This window comes from Athene cunicularia, assembly GCF_003259725.1.
Source record: "Athene cunicularia isolate RWA chromosome 1 unlocalized genomic scaffold, athCun1 chr1_part1, whole genome shotgun sequence".
In the NCBI taxonomy this organism is placed as follows: Eukaryota; Metazoa; Chordata; class Aves; order Strigiformes; family Strigidae; genus Athene; species Athene cunicularia.
In genome coordinates, this window is record NW_020799091.1 from 10,359,373 (window position 1) to 10,379,335 (window position 19,963).

A 19,963-nucleotide genomic window follows, 5' to 3' on the forward strand; every position below is an offset into this window, starting at 1 on the left:
GAAGATTAAACTGTCATTCCCCAGTATTCTGTCTCGGGCCTAGGTTTTTCATCTTTTCCATTCACTTATTAGCAATGAATGCATCTTTCCACCCTAAATAAGCAATGGACACTTTATTTATCCTTCTGGATGATGAAAGAGTGCCAATCCCTGTCTCTATGAGGACATAGTCAGAAGGCGGCTGCAATTCTGGGAGGAAAGAAAGCTTTGTTAAAAAAAAAAAATAATTACTTTGGTTATTTTGCATGGACTTTTTTTAATGCCTTGGCTTCTGTCTTGGCTACAGAAAGGAATAGACAGAGAATTTTACCTCGTCTTTTCAATATTTGATGAGAATGACAGCTGGTATCTGAACAAGAATATTGAAGCATTTACTGGTGACCCTTCAAAAGTAGATGTAAATGATGCAGATTTCAAGGAATCCAACAGAATGCATGGTATGAAATATTTAATATATGTTACTGATACCTTTTTGTCAATTGTATTAGGAAAATTAGTTGGCAGATTTTATCATCATGCTGTGCACTGGAGGGGGGGTGGAAAGCTGTCAGTCAGCTTATGGCTGGCTCCTGATGCCCTTGGAGTTCATGTTGAAACCCCAGTCACATGAGCAATGAATGCATCCACCTACTAGCTACACCTGGAGAAAGTGAACAGAGCAGCTTATAGATAGAACACTTGGGTCTATAAAAAGGCATAATGTCAGTCAGGCACCAACTGCAGAAGAGGCCAGTGTTCACTGGTGATTTAAAGTTCACTGCTGGCCTTGGCCCTGACTCAGACAACAAAGGTCCACGTGCTCTGCTCTGCCAGCTCCCACTTGGGCAGTGACCACCTCTGGAAGAGCAGAGGCAAAGACTAGGGTAATGGCCAGTAATATTTTAAAACGTCACTTCTGGATGTAAGCATCTAACTTCAGCATGGACCTCCTTCAAGTTATTCTTGACATGAAATACTTGACGAAATGACATAATCTCCCTTTGCTTTAGTTTTCTGAAAAGCACTGAGAATGTATAGTTAGAGAACCTCGGGGCTTACTGGACTCATCTATTTTATTTTTCTCTTATGAGGTGGTATCTCATTGTTCTGCCATAATATCTTTCACCCACTGATCACAGAGAGCATTTGAAGATTAGGGAGTTCAGCATCATAACATCCTTTTATAACTTAGACTCTTTATGGCCCACTCCATGGCCTTAATGATCTGGTTATACATTCTCCAGGTTGAAAGGAGATACCTAATTTACACACTTAACTGGTGTCTGTAAGGGACCCTGAAAAGCTCAGAGAACTGCTACACCACTGCAAAGGGGTATTACAGGATTTTACAGACTTAAAAAAAAAAATGTAGAAGATCAGAGTTTACAGGAATAACATTTAGTTATTAACATGGTGTCACCCAGTGCTACCTTTCTTTCACAAAATGCCCTTTAATTAATGCCACAACTTGATCAGTTGCGAGTCTCTTGCCGGGAAGGTGGTAGGAGGCTCTGTGATGAGTTTCCACTGACTTGATGCCAATCGAGCTCTTTCCTTCTCCTCCAGCTGTCAACGGCTACCTGTTTGGTAATCTGCCAGGCCTGGCCATGTGCAAGGACGACAAGGTCTCCTGGCACCTCATTGGGCTGGGCAGTCATTACGACATGCACGGGGTTCATTTTCAAGGAAACACCATTGACCTGAGAGGGACGACGAGAGATGGGCTGGCCTTGTTTCCTCATTTATCAGGGACAGCACTGATGCAGCCAGATCGTGTGGGTATGTTCATGAACTTATCTTGGTGGTGGGGCATGTGAAAAAATCAGGCAGTCTAAATAAGAGTTGGCGAGATGCTCTGCTCTGCATAAGGGAACCTGAAAGCATGGGGACTGTGGGGACCTAGAGTAGCTGAAAATTCAGGCTGGGCTACTCTTCCAGGAAAGTGCTATAAATAAAATATGTATGTGCACCAAAGAGTGGAAGCATTGATGGTCTTGGGATAAGCAGAGCAGCAGGCAGAGAGATAACTAATGGGATGCTCACAGAATTTCCGTAACTCCCAAACCAGGCTTTTTAAGCAAAGATAAAATTTAGGACTTCGATAATAGTCTTTCAATAATAGTCTAGGAGTTTCTTCAGAAGTATATACATTAAAGATATTTTTAATTCTCATGTATAATCCAATCATATATTCTTCAAACTCAGAAGGGGTGAATAGTTTGTTGGAGACACCAGATAAGCTTCATGAGAAAGAGTGTAATGTTACTTTTCTTTACATTGGTGCAACTCTGTTTAAGTCAACAGAGTTATCAGAGTTGTGCAAGGCTATGCCAAGGGCCATCCTTGGCTGGAGCACCTGGCAGAAATATCTGTTGGTGTTGTGTACATGCCAGGTTAGACCTCTGGTGTTGGTGTCTATAAGACAGCAGATTTTTCCTTATGCATATCCCATACATTTCCACCATCTGTCATGAAACCACTGCAGGACTCACACTAGATAATATACTCTGGCAGATGATTAATTTTTGCCAGCTAACTTCTACTGGCAATAAGGGAAATTGAATGAATTATCAATTCTTTCCAATCATCAATGCATGTGATTTTCTTTAACTGCATGTTATTTAACCTTTTTCATCACTTTTGCCCTAGAAATACAAGGAATGGACTGAGATCCAGTCTGGACAGAGCTATGCTTCCAATTTTGGTTCCATCACTGATTCACATACAAAGCAGCTGTGAAAGTGCTGTCCTCCTTCACAAGAGTGCTAGCAGGTGAAGCTACACAGGATTACACTGTGGTCAGCTCTGCTTAAATAAATAGGAAGGAGAGTACAAATGTTAAAATCTGCTCATGGACATGCCAAAGGATGCTCCCACTGTCACTTCAGCCTTTGACCACCAGAGCTACAAAAAAACCAGCCCATGGTGGTTTGGCCTTTCATGGGGAGAGAGCAAAGGGCTGGAAAGCTGCAGTTTAACTCGATCATTTTTATATCATATAGATACATATAAACTAATAGTTATAAGCAGCATCTTCCTGTTTGTTAGAGGCATCCTTGTATAATGGGTCTGTATGTGTATTGCAAAGTCTAAGACACCTCCCTTAGCCTGATTACAACTGGGCAACTGCAAGGGCTCATTCACCCAGGGCTGGAACAGCAGCTCTGTGCTCAGGGACAAGGAAACAGCATCTCTGAAACACCGACTCTGTTTCTCTATGCCTTACTGGTGTCTGCAATGCACACTCCTCCTATGTCTTCTCGCGCTCCCTGTGGGCACATCTGCAGGATGGGCAGCACTGGTGAAGGCCTACTGGCGAGCTTGTTCCTGCTGCCAGACGTCTAATCAATTGCTTTTCAGAACTCCCTTGGCTAAGCTAACCTAACCCGTACAGTTAGAAGTAATTTATGGAGATTTCTGAGTGAAGATGGAGCAGGCTAGTGTTTCCTACAGAGCAAAAAGTTATGTGCTGACTTATGGGTCTCCATTTGTATCTGCATTCCCATTTTGTTTTTAGTTGAAGAACCTGTTGCAATCTAGGAGTTACAGGCCACAACTCTGCAGTGTCTTATGTGCATGTTTACTCTTGAGTGTGTGAACGTCAGCCTGAATCCCCATTCCCTTACCTCTTGGGACCATAGAGCATGACTTGACTAAAAGAGATGATTGGTGCATATTCATTTTATCAATTAGTTTCTCCTTCAGTCCCCTTAATTTTTCAAAGCCAGTGGGCTCTAAGGCGAGCAGCTCTGATGCCAACATGGTCAGCAGTGGAGCACTCCAGCCCATCAGGTTTCCCGAGCCAGGGAACCACCAGGAGGCAATGGCAATGGCCTGGCAGAAAGCCGTGGCCTCTCTGAGCTCTGCACCCACCAGGACTGATGCAGCTGCCCAGCCAGAGCTGCGGCGGGAACACGCTGCCACCCCGGTGCCACGCTGCGGCCTAGGCTCTGCTCCGACGCCGGGCCGGGCCGGTGGCAGCCAGCAGAGGTGTGGGAGGTGGGTCCAGGGAGAGGAGCTCCTCTGCTCCATGGCAGAGCTCGGGAGGGGGTGAGTAGGCTGAGGAGTATCAGGGAGTGCGAGAGAGATAGACTGCTGGGACCACAGCCCGCCTTCCCCGGGACAGGCCCGACAGGCGACAGGAGGCGTGATGCGGAGGGTTCCCGTCCTCTCCCCGCCTGGCTGAGCACAGGGGCTTAAGGGACAGGGGGCAATGGCGAGGAGTTCCTGCCCCTCCCCACGTGCCCTGGCATAGCAGGCATGAGGCTCTGCAGGTGGGGCCCAACAGTGACCAGGACGAGGGTTCATCTCGCTTGGAGGAGTTGCTAAGTCGGCCAACGCCCTGCACCAAACCCGCTTCCATAAAGACATAAAAGGCGGGTCGTTGTCATAGGGGATCCCTTCTGAAGGGAACAGAAGGCCCAATATGCCCACCAGAGCCACTTCTGAGGGAAGTCTGCTGCCTCCCTGGGGCCCATGTTAAAGATGCAAAGAGAAAGCTTCCTACCCTGTTACAGCCCTCAGATTATTATCCATTACTGATTTTTCAGGTGGGCAGTGATGAAGGTGCAGCAAGAAGTCTGAGTGCAATGGAGACTCCAGGGCCTTGGGACAACTGGTTAAGGGGTCAGGAGCACAAGCAGTGTTCTCCTCTATCCTTCCAGTTGCAGGGAATGATGAGGGAAGAAACAGGAAGAGCCAGCAAATGGATACCTGGTTCTGAGCCTGGTGTCACTGGCAGAATTTTGGGGTTTTTGATAATGGGTCAGTTTATATGATACCAGACCTGCTGGCAACAGATGGGGTACAACTGTCTCAAAGGGGGAAAAGGATATTTTCACAGGAGTTAGCAGGGCTCATGGCAAGAGCTTTAAAGAAGATGTGAAGGGGGAAAGGGACAAAACCAGCCTTGCTAGAGATAAACCTGGGGACAGCATGCCAATGTTTAAAGGACAATGTGCCAGCGAGGTCCTTCGGTCTGCTGTCTTGGTGGAGGTAGGGGATGGAGATCCATGCAGCAGCAAAGAGGCAAGGGTTATAGATGTGTTATAAACCACGGATGTGCCTGAGAGTGGTTGTGTAGGAAGTAGGGCTTCTCCCCAAAAAAAGGTGTCAAGAACAACAGCCCAACTGAAGTGCATCTACACAGATGCACACAGCATGGGACACAGACAGGAGGAGCTAGAAGACCTTGTACATCAGGAAAACTATGATATAGTCGTCATCACAGAAACATAGTGGGATGGCTTGTACCACCCGAGTGCTGCAATGGATGGCTATAAACTTCATAAGGGATAGGCAAGGAAGGAGATGTAGTGGGGTATCCCTGTATGTTAGAGAGTGTCTTGACTGTGTAGGGCTTAATGATGGTGACAACAGGGCTGAATGTTTATAGGTAAGGATCAGGGAAAAGGCCAACAAGGAGGAACATGGTTGGGAGTCTGTTATGGACGACACAACCAGGATGAAGAGGCAAACAAAATATTCTATAAGCAGCTGAGAGAAATCTCACAATTTCTAGCCCTTGTCCTCATGGGGGACTTCAATTTACCAGATGTCTGCTGGAAATACAGTACAGCAGAGAGGAAACAGACTATGAGGTTCCTGGAGCATGTGGAAGATAATTTCCTGACACAGTGGGTGAGTGAGCCAACTAGGGCAGGTGCCACACTGGACCTGTTGTTTGTGAACAGGGAAGGACTTGTGGGTGATGTGATGGTTGGAGGCTGTCTTGGACATAGCAATCACAAAATGAAAAATTTTTTGTTTCTTGGAGAAGTAAGGAGAGGGGTCAACAGAACTTCCACCCTGGACTTCCATAGGGCAGACTTCGGCCTATTTAGGAGCCTGGTTGGCAGAGTTGCTTGGGATGCAGTCCTGTATGGCAAAAGAGTCCAGGAAAGCTGGACATTCTTCAAGGAAATCCTAAAGGTGTAGGAGTAGGCCATACCCATGTGCCAAAAGACAAGCCAGTGGGGAAGAAGACAAGCCTGGCTGAACAGAGAGCTTTGGCTGTAATTCAGGAAAAAAAGTAGAGTTTATGACTTTTGGAAGAAGGGGCAGTCAACTCAGGAGGACTACAAGGATGTTGTGAGGTTATGCAGGGAGAAAAAGCCCAACTAGAACTTAGTCTGGCTACTGCTGTAAAAGACAATAAAAAATGTTTCTATAAATACAGTAGCAACAAAATCAGGTCTCAGGAGAATCTCCATCCTTTATTGAATGTAGGGGGAAACATATTGACAAAGGATGAAGAACAGCCTGAGGTACTTAATACATTCTTTGCCTCAGTCTTTAATCAGAAGACCAGTTGTTCTCTGGGTACCCATCCCCCTGAGCTGGAAGACAGGGACAGGGTGCAGAATGAAGCCCCATGATCCAAGGGGAAATTGTTAGTGACAAACCATCTACAGGAAGGCTGGAAGGAGGATCTGGGGAACTACAGGCCTGTCAGTCTGACCTTGGTGCCAGAAAAGGTTATGGAGCAGTTCATCTTGAGTGTCATCGTGTGACACATACAGGACACACAGGTGATCAAGTCCAGTTAGAATGGATTTATGTTTCACAAACCTGATCTCCTTCTATGACAAGGTGACCCACTTAGTGGATGAGGAAAGGCTGTGGATGTTGTCTACTACACTTTAGACAAGCCTTTGACACTGTTTCCCACAGCATTCTCCTGGAGAATCTGGCTGCTCATTACTTCGATGGGTGTGCTCTTCACTGAGTAAAAAACTGGCTGGATGGCTGAGCCCAAAGAGTTGTGGGGAAGGGAGTTAAATCCAGTTGGCACTGGTCACAAGTGGTGTTCCCCAGGGCTCAGTATTGGGGCCAGTTCTGTTTAATATCTTTCGAGTGCACCCTCAGTAAGTTTGCAGGTGACACCAAGTTGGCTGGGAGTGTTGATCTGCTTGAGGGCAGGAAGGCTCTACAGAGGGATCTGGACAGTCTGGACTGATGGGTCACGGCCAATTGTATGAGGTTCAACAAGGCTCAGTGCCAGGTCCTGCACTTGGGTCACAACAACCTCAGCAATGCTACAGGCTTGGGGAGGAGTGGCTGGAAAGCTGCCTGGTGGAAAAGGACCTGGGGGTGTTGGTTGACAGCCTGGCTGAACATGAACCAGTAGTGTGCCCAGGTGGCCAAGAAGGCCAATGGCATCCTGGCTTGTATCAGAAGTCTTGTGGCAAGCAGGACTGGGGAAGGGTTTGTCCCTTTGTACTCCACACGGTGAGGCCGCACATTGAGGTGCTGGAGCATGTCCACAGAAGGGCAGTGAAGCTGGTGAAGGGTCCAGAGCACAAGTCTTATGAGGAGCAGCTGAGAGAACTGGGGTTGTTTAGTCTGGAGAAAAGAAGGCTCAGGGGAGACCTCATGACTCCACAACTACCTGAAAGGAGGTTGTAGCGAGATGGGTGTTGTTCTCTTCTCCCATGTAACAAGCAATAGGACAAGAGGAAATGGCCTCAAGTTGTGTCAGGGGAGGTTTAGACTGGATATTAGGAAAAATTTCTTCACTGAAAGGGTTGTCAAGCATTGGAACAGGCTGCTCAGGGAAGTGATTGAGTCACCATACCTTGATGTACTTAAAAGATGTGTAGATGTGGTGCTTGGGGACATGGTTTAGTGGTGGACTTGGCAGTGTTAGGTTAATGGTTGAACTTGATGGTCTTAAAGGTCTTTTCTAACCTAAATGATCCTATGATTCTGTATAAGCATCCCCTCACCTGACTTTCCACACAGCATCACAGATTATATTTGTCTGAGGACAGATCAGAAATGTATGAGGCACAGGACTTAATCTGCCAAGGTGCTTTTTAGGGTTTTTTAAATTGCCTAAATCTCATGCAATTTCCCTTCCAGGCACATTCAAAGTGGTTTGCAGGACTTTTGATCACTTTGTCGGTGGGATGAAACATCTCTACGAGGTCAGCAGCTGCCGTAATACCACCCGAACCCAGCAGCAGCACGGAGCCATGAGGCTCTACTACATCGCTGCAGAAGAGGTGGAGTGGGACTATGCCTCGAATAAAAGCTCAGCACCGAAGATTTACAACATCAGCAGCAATGAGGAAAGGTACTCAAAGCAACAAATGCCTGTGGCCATGAGGCACACTCATAGTGAAGGGGAACCTTTGAAGCATCCTTTCATGAAATCAGCCTCGTTTGCTGAACAAACTCTTTGCTGAACAAAATAAAATGTATTTATAAAACGACATCCTCTCAGACTAGATATAGGCAGCATTTACAAATGTTTTCCTCTCAGAATGCCTTGTAATGCTGTTGAACCCAAGAAGGCTTCCAAGTCCCTAAATCCATCTGTGTGTTCCAGCCCTGGATTAACCCTACAGTGATGTCCCCAACCCCCTCCTCTCCCTTCCTCACTCTCCCCAGTGTTCCTACCCCAGGCATCTGGTTTTCATAGAGAAGAAACCCAGGTACCTGTCCCAGACGTGAGCCCCTGCAGGCAGTGCAGATGCACTAGGGAGGTGCTGAGCCTGCTTCACTGCAGTGCATTAGCCCCTGGATCCCTTGGAAAAGTCAGAATGTGGTAAGCACTGCAAGTGGACCATGTCTACACTCCACTGTGCTAAGGAATAAAAATCATGTTCCAGATCATATTGCACAGGGATGCCTCTGAGACCACTTTGGTGAAAACAAAAAGGAACAAGGGATTTATTTCAAAAATAAACCTTAAAAAAGTGGCTGGGAAACTGCACCCTGTAAAGAGGAAGAGTATGGGGGAGCTGGTAGAAAATATACCCGAAGAGTCACCAGTGACGAAATGTGTTTAAAGAAAATACTTAATTCCAGTATTGCCAAAGGCTGCTGTTGTACGCACACAGTATATTACTACAGTAAGCAATATTCCTCGGGCATTCTTTGCTTTTATTTAGTAAGTTGTGAGCCAACTTTGCAACTCCCCTGCCAGAGGCACCTTGGAGATGAGCTGCCAGGAGAGTTGCTCTCAGAAAAGGGTGAATGCTCTCCTCCGCAGCTGGTGGCGAGTGTCCTCTGCAGGCGAGTCAGTCTTCTGGGATCCCTCAGGAGCAGCAACAAGCTGTGGGTGACTGTGCAAACCTGGAGGGCACAAAAAAGCATCCTCTGCAGAAGAGAAAATACATTTCTCACTTTATCTTTATGCTGGAAAAGCATCTAGCCCTGAGCAGCACCTAGCAGAAGGAGGGCAGGGTAAAGCAGGCCCCTCTTATCTCAGATGATGACATTTGCTTTTGCAAGGTTGAGCTTCAGTTGTCATCTTCCTATGCTAATAGCCAAGATAGCGAAAGCAGTCATCATGATAAAAGGATTCGGGTTTGCAGGGACAGGCAGTATCTTTTACTGAGGCGGAGGATGCAGCTGGTGAGAGTGGCTCTTAGCTTGAACTTCATCTCTTCTCCAACAGTTCTGGTGAAGGATTTGTGTTCCCTAAAGTTTTTAGTGAGTGCAACACATCTTCAGCTTTACCTCTTTGAAGAGGGTGTGCATTTATTGAAGATTATCACTGCTATTTTTTTCTGTTTAAAAACTTGCAGCACCCAGGGTTTCAGCATCAATCAGCGCATGGGACCAAGCCATATATTCTTACCACATCTATTGTGAATAATACAACAGTTACTAGCCTTTAGATACATAAAGTTTAGTGCTTTTAATTTTTGCTTTTAATTTTGCAGCTATGGGCATGTTTTCCTGAGCCAAGCGGAAGATCTGATAGGTTCAAAATACAAGAAGGTGGTTTACAGGGAGTACACAAACAGCAACTTCACGCAGCGCAAAGTGAGGACAGAGGAGGAAGAACACTTGGAAATCCTTGGCAAGTAGCTCTCATGGTGACAGACTGAGCCTGATAAGTGAGAGGATTGCTTTCCAAAAGCTAGTAGTTTTTCCAGCTTTGTTAACATGGAAAACAAGGGACACTGATGCCTATTTCAGGTTATCAGTGATTTTATACCCAATTTGTATAATTGCTGAGTGTAAAGATGCTTTCCAAATTAGGGAATTAATTCTCAAACATGAATCAGGAGTTTCCTAAAGAGTACTAAGATGCCAAAATGGCAATTCCAGGATTCACCTTAACTTCAGAGCATGTAACTTGGGGGAGACTCTTGTAGGCAGATTAAATCAATATTAAGGGGCCAGATTCATTTTGGAAATTGGGCAAAATAAAATTTTACACATCATAAAATAACCATCAGCTCATGTTTTTATGGGGTGAGAAGTGGGCAACAATTGGTCACAAAGTAGTCAACACACTCTAGAAATATATTTGACGTTTCCTTTTTTGAAATACAAAAGTAAAATAATAGGGTTTTTTTAAAAAAATCTGTTAGCAGTTTAAGAAATTAAATTTTGGAAGATACTAAAACCATCCACAGGAGCTTTCCTTAAAAACAAGCTGTCCAAAGACCTGTCTCCAGAGTGAGTAATTGACTAAAAAGAAAAAAGATTTTTTTATATATATGGAACTTCATGAACTGAGATAACAAACCAATTTTGATGGCTTTGCTGAAAGAATAGAAAAGCCCAAAGTTTTTGAGAAAGACCTTGGCCCCTCTCCCAGGCCAAGCTATTGAACATTTGTTAAATTCAGAAAAGCAGAATTAATCACTGGCATCTTCTGTTTTAATTTAGGGCCATTACTCCATGCTGAGGCTGGTGACTCTGTACTGATTGTATTTAAGAACAAAGCCAGTAGGCCTTATTCGATAAGTGCACATGGTGTAGAAGAAGTAGGTTGTGAAGAACAACCTGAGACACCAATTACCCTCCCTGGTAAGGCTTTTCTGGGGTATTTTGTGGTTTGATTTTTTTGTTGTTGTTGTTTTGTTTTGTTTTGTTTTGTTTTTTCTTTAAGTTACAAAGGCTGTATATAGAAGTATTTTAGCACATGAATGATAATCCCTCTTTCAAGCTTACACATCCCCATGTGTTCTTCCAGGTATAATATGCTCAACGTTTATTCAGATATGATTCTGTAATGTTATACATGCAGGTTCTTGATCAAGTGAGCATGTTTGGGCAGAGAACAAACCTTTGTTCCTATCAAGGGTAGAAACTGGAATGTTATATCACTGAAAAACCTCCAAAGAAGGCAAGAGCAGACACATAATCATGGCAAGAGAAGTATAAGACAGCACTGCATTTGGCTCCAGACTGACACTCTAACAATGTTTTAAAAACTGAGAAACTCAGTGGTAGAGCTGCAGTTGGCAATATTAACTCTGTCTCTCTCTTAATCTACACAGAGCTGGCATTTGCATTCAGAGTTGATGCATAAAATGCAAGATGTAGCTGTCATGTGAATTGAAAATCTTTGAAAAATGTGTCAAATACACCTCAGTTTCTAGTGAGAAAAATAGTAGAAAATAGTTCTCACAGCACTGAAATTTTTCATATGGAAAAATACCTGTTAAAATTTGTGGGCTTCTATATTTATGTTGGGTTTTATATTCCAGTTGGAAGTCAAACTCAAAACCAGGCATTATTGTCAATCCAAAATGTACATACTTTTGCTTTCCCTCACCCATGCTATTTTTTTTCACAGTATTTGTGAGCTTCAGTATGAAACTAAGTGAAAAGAAATTCTGATGTACTAAACCTCTTTGCAAGTTGAAATTTCTTTCCTGTAAACAACTGTATCAATACAGTACAATCACACAGAAATTCATGGCCAAATGTGCCTTGCTGGAGTTTGACAAAAGAATACCTTTAGTTAATATATAGGGGGGAAAAAAAAAAAAAAAAAAAAAAAAAAAAAATTTATATGACTCTCTGGCTTTGTTATTTGCTCCGTGATGTTGGTGATGCTGTTGACAGTTGAGGTGTAACACTGGGAGCACTACTGTCATGTCTCCCGTGGCCACATGGGAGCAGGCTTGGGACGAGTTAAGCCAAGGGAGGTGCCTGCAAGATCTAAGGACAGCCTTTTTCTCAGGAGTTTGGAAACAGCAGTCAATACGAAAAACAAGTCTCTCAAAACAAGAACAATTCCTGGGCACTTCAGTCCTCACCACGACCATCTAGGAGTCCTCGCTGTCTTCCCAGTCCAGACTGGACTGCTCACCCCAAGCTTCCCAGAGCCTGTCTGGTTTTACTAAATCCTGAACCAGACATGAGTTAGATTTGTGTCCTGCTAAATTGTGTCCAGCTCTCGAGAGCACTGCCAGCTCCGAAGGAGACTGTGGGTGGCATGGTAAGGAGATGAAGAGAGGAGATCCATAGCAGCCTAAGCCAAACCAGCTCTCAGCGGCCACAGCTTTGTCCCCTCCCTGTCCATTCCTCCATTTACCCAGCAGCAAAAAGGGAGGGAACATCCATTTTCCTCTTGTTTATCAGTCCTGTCAGGGGTTATGTTTCATTTACACTTCAAAGATAGGTCTTTGATGGCATCTGAAGTGTCTCAGGTATTGGCAGAGTGGAGGTTTTCCCATCTACAGCCTCCAAATGTCCCGAAGTGAAGAGTAAAAAGCAAGGAAGTGGTAAAGGAGCATGGCCAGTCTCCCTTCTCACATCACGTCCTCTAAAAAGGGGTGGTGACATGTAGGTTAGACACAGGTGGGTGACAGACTCTTCCCTGGTGTATGTCTCTAAGGTGTGAATGTCTCTGAGACTGAGGGGTTTCTTGTTACTCTTTTCTGGCCTATTAGCATAGTGTGTCTGAAGGCCTTTCAGATCTCTGCTGAAGTACATAGACCCATGCTGTAATGAACAGAAGATGCTTGTCCTGTAAGATTAAATGGTATTGCAACATTTATGTTAGACTCATCTCATATAGTATGACATTTGAAAGTCACCATTTCTTTTTTCATAGTTATTGCTGTACAATAAAACCCACTATTGCATGATCTATCAAACAGTGTAGTGCCTCAGTGACACAAAACTAGGCTCAGTCACTTCGCAACCATTTAAACTTGAAAACTCTCCTTTGCCCTGGTGCCCACAGCTGATGGCAGTTGTTGGGTTGTGGATGGACTAAGACCATGGACAAGAGTTCTGTGATTTCCTTGTTTTCCCCTGACTTGTAACATGCCCCAGCTGTTCTTGGCTTTTGTCACGCTGGAAGACTTTTGGGCCAGAGACTGTCTGGTTCAACATTTCTCCACCACTTAAAAGGGCAAGGTGCTGACCACATCTTCTTCTCCTACCCTTCCCTTCAGTACCAGCAAAAAAAACAAAGCAGGGAAACACAGCACAGGCAGTTCATCTGAGCACAGATGTGTTTGTGTTCAGTGTAGAGAACTAATCCTCACCTGAATAGATAATTTCTCCATCAGATTGTTCTGTTTTTTTTAAGTCAGACATCAGACATCCCTCTGCTGAGGGAGGACATGGCAGAGGTGATGACTTTTATGAAGGGACAGGGGTTCTCCAGCAATTGCTGGGGAGCAGGGACTTAGCTGGAAGAGGAAAGGACCTCCCAGTCAGGAGGTTTGTACATACTCAGCTGTCCTCTTCTGGCCCAGAGCTGATACATTGCTGCAGCACCATCTGCAAAATCCCAGTGGCAACTGCCACATCTTTGTGCCCTTTTCAGCTGAGAAAGTCCAAGTAATGTTTTCTGGAGCTTGGCTCCCAGCATCTTCAACTGACCTTAAGCATCAGCATCCAAGATCATTGATCTGCTACAAGTTTTGCCCAAGGAGAAAGATGAAGAGTCCTATATCTAAAATTCTATTCTGTGGGATGCCACTGCTGCCAGCATCATTTGCAGATCTCCCTGTCTGGGGGCTATCTGCCTTCATTGACACCACTGGAACCTCACTGACCTCCTGGAAGGCAGAATCACATCCATATCCCATTGGTGCATGCTTCCACAGATAGTTTTGATGTAGATCATTTTTTTGATGAGAAGGGTGGCAGATCTCAGTTACATACTATTCAAAGCCTCTAATACCCAGCTGCTCTTGGTAAAATTGTTCTCTCTGTTTCAGGGGAAATAAACACCTACAGGTGGAACGTCCCAGAACGATCTGGCCCTGGTAAAACAGATCCAAACTGTATCACTTGGGTTTATTATTCAACAGTGAATTTTGTAAAGGTAACCAAGAAATGGTCATTAAAGATTACACTGATTTGCCTAAAGCGTTCCGCTTGCATAAAGTTTCTGAAAGGATCTTGCTTCGCATTTATGCAAGGACCACAGGCTAGAAGAAAAATTTATAGAACTAGATGTTTTGTCCTCTTTGGTAACCGTTGCACATGCCTGCGTAATTTAATCTACTGAAATCCTTGGGGATACACCATGATTCCCTCCTTAAAGACCAGTTGAAGGGATTTTAGTTGAAGGCAAAACATTGCTTTGGTATATTAACACAGGGACATGTAGAGAGAGATATCCCTGATCAGAGTAATGATTTTTTTCTTATCTGATAGGAAAATGGAATTTCATCTATATTTAATCTGTAGTTAAGGTGTATTTATTTCCTAACTGAATGAACTGAAACCTGTAATGCATATATTTATTTTATTTCAGGACACATACAGTGGTCTGATTGGGCCTCTTGTAGTTTGCAGAAAAGGAACTCTAGATGAAAGAGGTCTAAGGAAAGACATTGATCGTGAATTTACTCTTCTGTTTATGGTGTTTGATGAAAATGAATCCTGGTATTTGAAAGAAAATATTGAAACATATCTTCATAAGAATCCTGATGATTTTAATTCCACTGAGAACTTTGTAGAAGGCAACAGCATGCATGGTATGTAGAACTTGGTGGCAGCTGCCAAGAGGACAGTTTTATTTTTCATAGCCCTTTTAGGAACACATTGGACTTAGCCTGCAGTTACCCAACCATGTGACAACTTCATAAACTGTAACTGTGGAAACAAAAAATTTCCACGAAGCCCAGCCAAGATATTTTTCTAACAAGATAGTTTAATCTTATACTCTGGCTGCCCTGCCAGACTTCCCTTGTCATCTGGGAGCTGCGTTCCTTGCAGGCTTGTTCTGTAGGAACATAAGGATGACATCTTAAAACTGTGGCTGTAGTAGCAACCAGCTGAGGAGCCAGGCAGAACAGACTGGACAGAGGCAGGAACATCCCTGACAAAGCAAATTTCTCTTTCTACAGATGGTACCCATTTTAGGCAACAACAATTTTTCCATGTAGCTTCTCAGCATAGATCTTGTTTGTTTACGAGTCTGATCTCAATCCGTAAAAAACCTTTCCAATGCTTTCCAAGACAGAAAAATGGTTGCTGCTGGGCACTTAGGTGACTTGGAAAGTGAAACAAAAAAGTGACCGTCTCCCTGCAATGGCAGTGGTCACTATGGAGAGTCCTTACTCTGGCTCCATATGCCTGTCCCCTCTCTGCCTTAGCACTCAGTCTTCCCGGGGAGAAAGTGCGAAGGGTACCTGAAGTGGAGGTTAACATCACCTGTATCATGGCCAGTTATTAATCAGTGCTTTTTTGTCATTCTTCCAGCAATCAATGGGAAGGTTTATAACAGTCTCCTGGGTCTAACGATGAATGAAGGTGATAGGACAAACTGGTATTTGATAGGAATGGGCAATGAAGTGGATATACATACAGTTCACTTCCATGCACAGACCTTCATCTTCAAGGTTGGTAAAATTAATCTAAGTACAACCTTTATAGTGCAATGGGAAATTTCTGAAAAAAAGTCCATGATTTTCAGCTTGGGCATGGAGCCCTGGTGCTGATGTTGGTGGGAGTTTTGCATGTGAAGGATATACAAAATGAATGAGGTCCTCGCAAAGCTTCTCTTACTCTGTAATTGTTATGAATCATGAATAAATGCCACTATTAGAGGACATGATTAAGTGGATTAAGATACATGTTTACCCATGGGTAAAAGAGAAGAAAAAGGGAGGAAATCAGAGAGAGTTATGCCAGCTTGGAGTATGGTTTTACATTGTGACAGCTTGCCCCTGGCAGGACTATCTAAAAAAATCTGTCTTGCAAAGAAACACCTGTGCTCAACCAGCACTTGAAGTCCTCAGGAGGGGTCTCCTGTTGTTAATTAATTCATTAATTAAATGAGAGGTGTCCACAGACCTCAGTTTCCCTGGATGAGTTTCACTAGAAATGTATAAAAAGAAGCATTGGATCTTTCTCGAGGAGCTGAAAATCTAACTGGAATATTTCAGTGCCCGTGGCAGGTATTTGAGACATGACTCTCACGATGCTGGTTTTGCCTTGCCACAGACAGATAAGGACCACAGAGGAGATGTATATGACCTTTTTCCTGGGACTTTCCAGACAGTTGAACTCACAGCAGAAAACCCTGGAACATGGCTTCTGCACTGCCATGTAGCTGATCACATCCACGCTGGCATGGAGACGACCTACACCATCAATAAATCAGGTGCAGTATCAGAAACATGTCCTAGGACTCAGAGGTGGTATCGCAGCAGATCAGACAGAAGGCAGGGAGGAAAGAAGTAGAACTAATGTCACCACTGCTCCCTGCACACTGGTTGGAAGCACCTGAACATTACTGCCATGGCCAGTTAGGATCATCCAGGGACAGGACAAACACCCCTAATGACATGGCAAAGACAGTAATCTTTGCTACACTCTGCAGCTTAAAAACAGCTGGTGCTACACAAAAGCCCTTCTAAGACAGAGGCAGCTTGCAGACCATTAGTCATCCGCAGGTGGTGCAGAAAACAACTGCAAAGCTATTTTTCAGCCTCGGTGCCACGTGATGTGTGGGAGGGCCTGTAGACTGGCATGGTGCTGGTTCCTCCCTGCAGTCGCTCCTGGCTCCTGAGAACAGCCGAGATACCAGGTGCTCCAGAAAATGATTGTTCATCCTGCCCAAGAAATAAGCAATATTTTGACTAAGAAAAGTTGGCAAACTTTTTGAGTGGTGCTGGTCCCTTCCACCACTTGTGAGTGATGCCAGAAGTGCTTTGTGATCCTCTCCACATCACATAATTTCACTAGACTTCTGGATCCAGCATGTCGTGCCTGGGTCACCTCTGTGCTTGTTACACTCCTCCAGAGAGTTTGCAACAGTGCCAGCAGGCACACCTCGTACCTGTAACCCTGTAGCAGCAAATGTAGCCAAAATATTCCCATGGATAAGGTAAATTTATTTTATATCACATATTCATGCAGGCTGCGAAATTTCAAGTGAACAAGCAAAATGCTGAGATGAATCATAGAATGGTTTGGGTTGGAAGGGACCTTTAAAGATCATCCAGTTCCAACCTCCCTGCCATGGGCAGGGACACCTTCCACTAGCCCAGGTTGCTCAAAGCCCCGTCCAACCTGGCCTTGAACACTGCCAGGGAGGGGGCAGCCACAGCTTCTCTGGGCAACCTGTGCCAGTGTCTCACCACCCTCATCATAAAGAATTTCTTCCTTATGTCCAGTCTAAATCTACCCTCTGTTGGTTTAAAACTGTCACCCCTCATCCTGTCAGTACAGTAAATAGTGAAGTAAACAGAGATGCCTATAGAGAAGGGGGACATCACCCACAGAGTTGCCTAGAGTAATAGCTGTGCTGATCTAATAATGGTTTATGTTCAGATCAACAAGGTAGAAATACTTAAATAAAATCAGGAGTTCTTTTGCAGAAGAGAAAAGAGTATTTGTAAGGTTTTCAACTTAACTTTGTTTTTTCTCTTTCTGCACAGAGTGGGAAGCTCCTTCAGAAGGAGGACTCACAACTGGAGCATATGACACAACTACTGCAAAAAATAGAACCACTACAAAGGGTAAGGATTTTTTTAAATGTCATTTAAAACTCTTCAGATTCATGCACAGATTTCTCATTAACTAATTCTCTTTTAACAGATTATGACAGCAAAGGGGGCAATTTTTTTGGCAAAACTTTGAGTCCTGGAGAAGCCAGCCTGATACTCGGAGCCTTTTTTTTCACCGGACTTGTTCTGCTGTCCACGGTATTAATGATCTTCTGCCTCGTCATCCACCAAGGAAACAGGATTCATTACATGGCTCTGCATGACAAAAGTGCACTTCTAACAGATTCCCTGTAAATCCCCACTTTTAGCATAATTCACAGAGCCACACTGGATTTCATGACATGCTGCTAAAAAAGCTGGAACAAGACATATGCTGATAGTCCTGCCCTGTAGCCAGCGCTCACAAGAGTGAACACGAGCTGTAGGATTCGGCTCCAAAAGCCACATACCACCCATAACCATTTCTCTGGAGTTCAGATGAGCTTTGCCCAAGATCAAATTTGGCAGCCTAGCAGAGCAGCACACCTCCTGGCATCCACACCGGCTGCACAGGATTTCCATGGGAGTAAGGAGCAGGCAGCATGGCATCCACGTGCTCTGTGTAGAACACGGGGTTCACACTAGGGAATAAATATCAACAGGGACTGTTTTAAGCATGTTGGCTTCTGAAGGAGCAGGTGTTAATCTGGAAGTCCCTGCAGTTTCCCAAAGTCTGGCTCAATGAATTCACTGACATTTAAGTGATTCTCCCTTTTTTTGCTCTGTTAAATGAGGAAACTGTGCACTGGGGACAGATTTTTAAAGGCATGTAGGGACCTACCAATATATTTTAACATGTGAAGGAGTTCAGCAAGTGCTCCTGCTGTTAGTTTCTAACAGCTTTTGTTAATCCCTTTAAAAATCTAGCCCTGAGCAACCTCCAAGATAGTTAGTTGACTTCATAATTGCTGCTCACTGTGGTCCTGATTCTGTACCTCTTCCTTGCACTGAGTAGCACCTCACTGCCTACCTGTAATGAAGTCATCAGGTGGCTGATCTTTGTGCTCTGCAAGGAAGACAGGCAGAATCAGGCCATGTTTAGTGATACTTGAATGTTTATAACTAATTTTTAATTAAATAGTGCTTATTCTTGCCTGATTACGTCAGCTACAGCTCTTGCAGAGGAACTCCAGAATAAACATGTCTGTGAAACTGCTTATCCAAATTTGATTTTGAATGTAAACTCAAGTTTCTGGAGGGTTTTTTGTTGGTTTTTTTTTTCCACTTCTGTATTTTGAAGTATGTTCAAATGTAAGAAACTTTACTGCCCATCCCTCTTGTTTGTAGCTTGATGGTGTCCTGGATTGATATCTAGTTAACCAATATGTTGAAGTTTCTTGGATCTTTCTCAGTTATTTCTTGATTCTTTGTTTTCTTCAGTAATTTTAGGAGCACACACATGAGGTAGAACTGCAGGTCTGAGCCCAAATAGGAGTTACACCATAGCAATAAACACTTCCAGACTCCTTCTCTAAATCTTCCCTTTGAGCTGACAAAAACAGATACTCTAAGCCTTTCATCTTTTTGTTCTGTAAACAGTAAAATTGAGGTCTCCTGTTCTGTGCAAACCACTGTCTGTGAAGAACATTTGCTCTCTCTATACCTAAAAAATTAAAGCCTTTCAATTAAACATACACTTAACAAAGGAAATTATTTGGTACTTTCCTTTTAGAGTAGCTAATGCATTTGACTTTTAGAAACAGAATCATAAATACCTTTTGATGATGGAAACTAGCCAAAGTGATTACAATGATAATAAAAATCCAGGTATGAACCTTCTGGCACAGTTCATTCCATCTGGGACTCTTCTCAGCTGGATGATGGCTGTGAAACAACAACAAAGCCTCCGAAGGTCTCCAGGGCCTTGGGACGTCACTGCTGCTTGCTCAGGCAACACAGCCTGCCACAGAGAGCATAAAGCATTGAGCATACCACTGCCTGCCTGGCGCAGCCAGCCCCGTGGCCAGCCATGCCCCAACATCTGTGTTGATGGACAGCAAGGTGTTGGGCTGAAGCACTGGCATAAAGCAACAATATGGACAAGAGAACAAAATGAACAAGTAAGCAGGGCAGGTGTGTTCTCCACAGAGTACTACAGACCCTCAAGTATGAAAAATCTGGATTATAAACTTGGGTAACAGTTGGAAATTGTCTTAGCACCAAAAGCTTGAAAGGTGACAAATGCGAGATAAACCTTTAAATATTTTCCAGAGGAATAAGCAGCTCCAACACCCACACAAAGTAAGTTTTCTGATTCTGTTCTAAAACAA

At 44.0% G+C, this 19,963-nt stretch overlaps 1 protein-coding gene across 1 annotated transcript in view; it reads left to right on the forward strand.

Annotated features, from left to right (window-relative positions):
• Nucleotides 1-17,948, forward strand: part of HEPHL1 (hephaestin like 1) — a 37,779-nt gene extending 19,831 nt beyond the window's left edge. Inside the window, exons 10-20 of the mRNA XM_026850916.1 lie at nucleotides 287-437; nucleotides 1,546-1,758; nucleotides 7,843-8,056; nucleotides 9,654-9,793; nucleotides 10,612-10,752; nucleotides 13,911-14,017; nucleotides 14,453-14,675; nucleotides 15,403-15,542; nucleotides 16,147-16,306; nucleotides 17,586-17,666; nucleotides 17,746-17,948. Coding sequence (XP_026706717.1) covers nucleotides 287-437; nucleotides 1,546-1,758; nucleotides 7,843-8,056; nucleotides 9,654-9,793; nucleotides 10,612-10,752; nucleotides 13,911-14,017; nucleotides 14,453-14,675; nucleotides 15,403-15,542; nucleotides 16,147-16,306; nucleotides 17,586-17,666; nucleotides 17,746-17,948 — 1,773 coding nt within the window. The remainder of the gene's footprint in view (nucleotides 1-286; nucleotides 438-1,545; nucleotides 1,759-7,842; nucleotides 8,057-9,653; nucleotides 9,794-10,611; nucleotides 10,753-13,910; nucleotides 14,018-14,452; nucleotides 14,676-15,402; nucleotides 15,543-16,146; nucleotides 16,307-17,585; nucleotides 17,667-17,745) is intronic.
• Nucleotides 17,949-19,963: the final 2,015 nt, after the last annotated feature.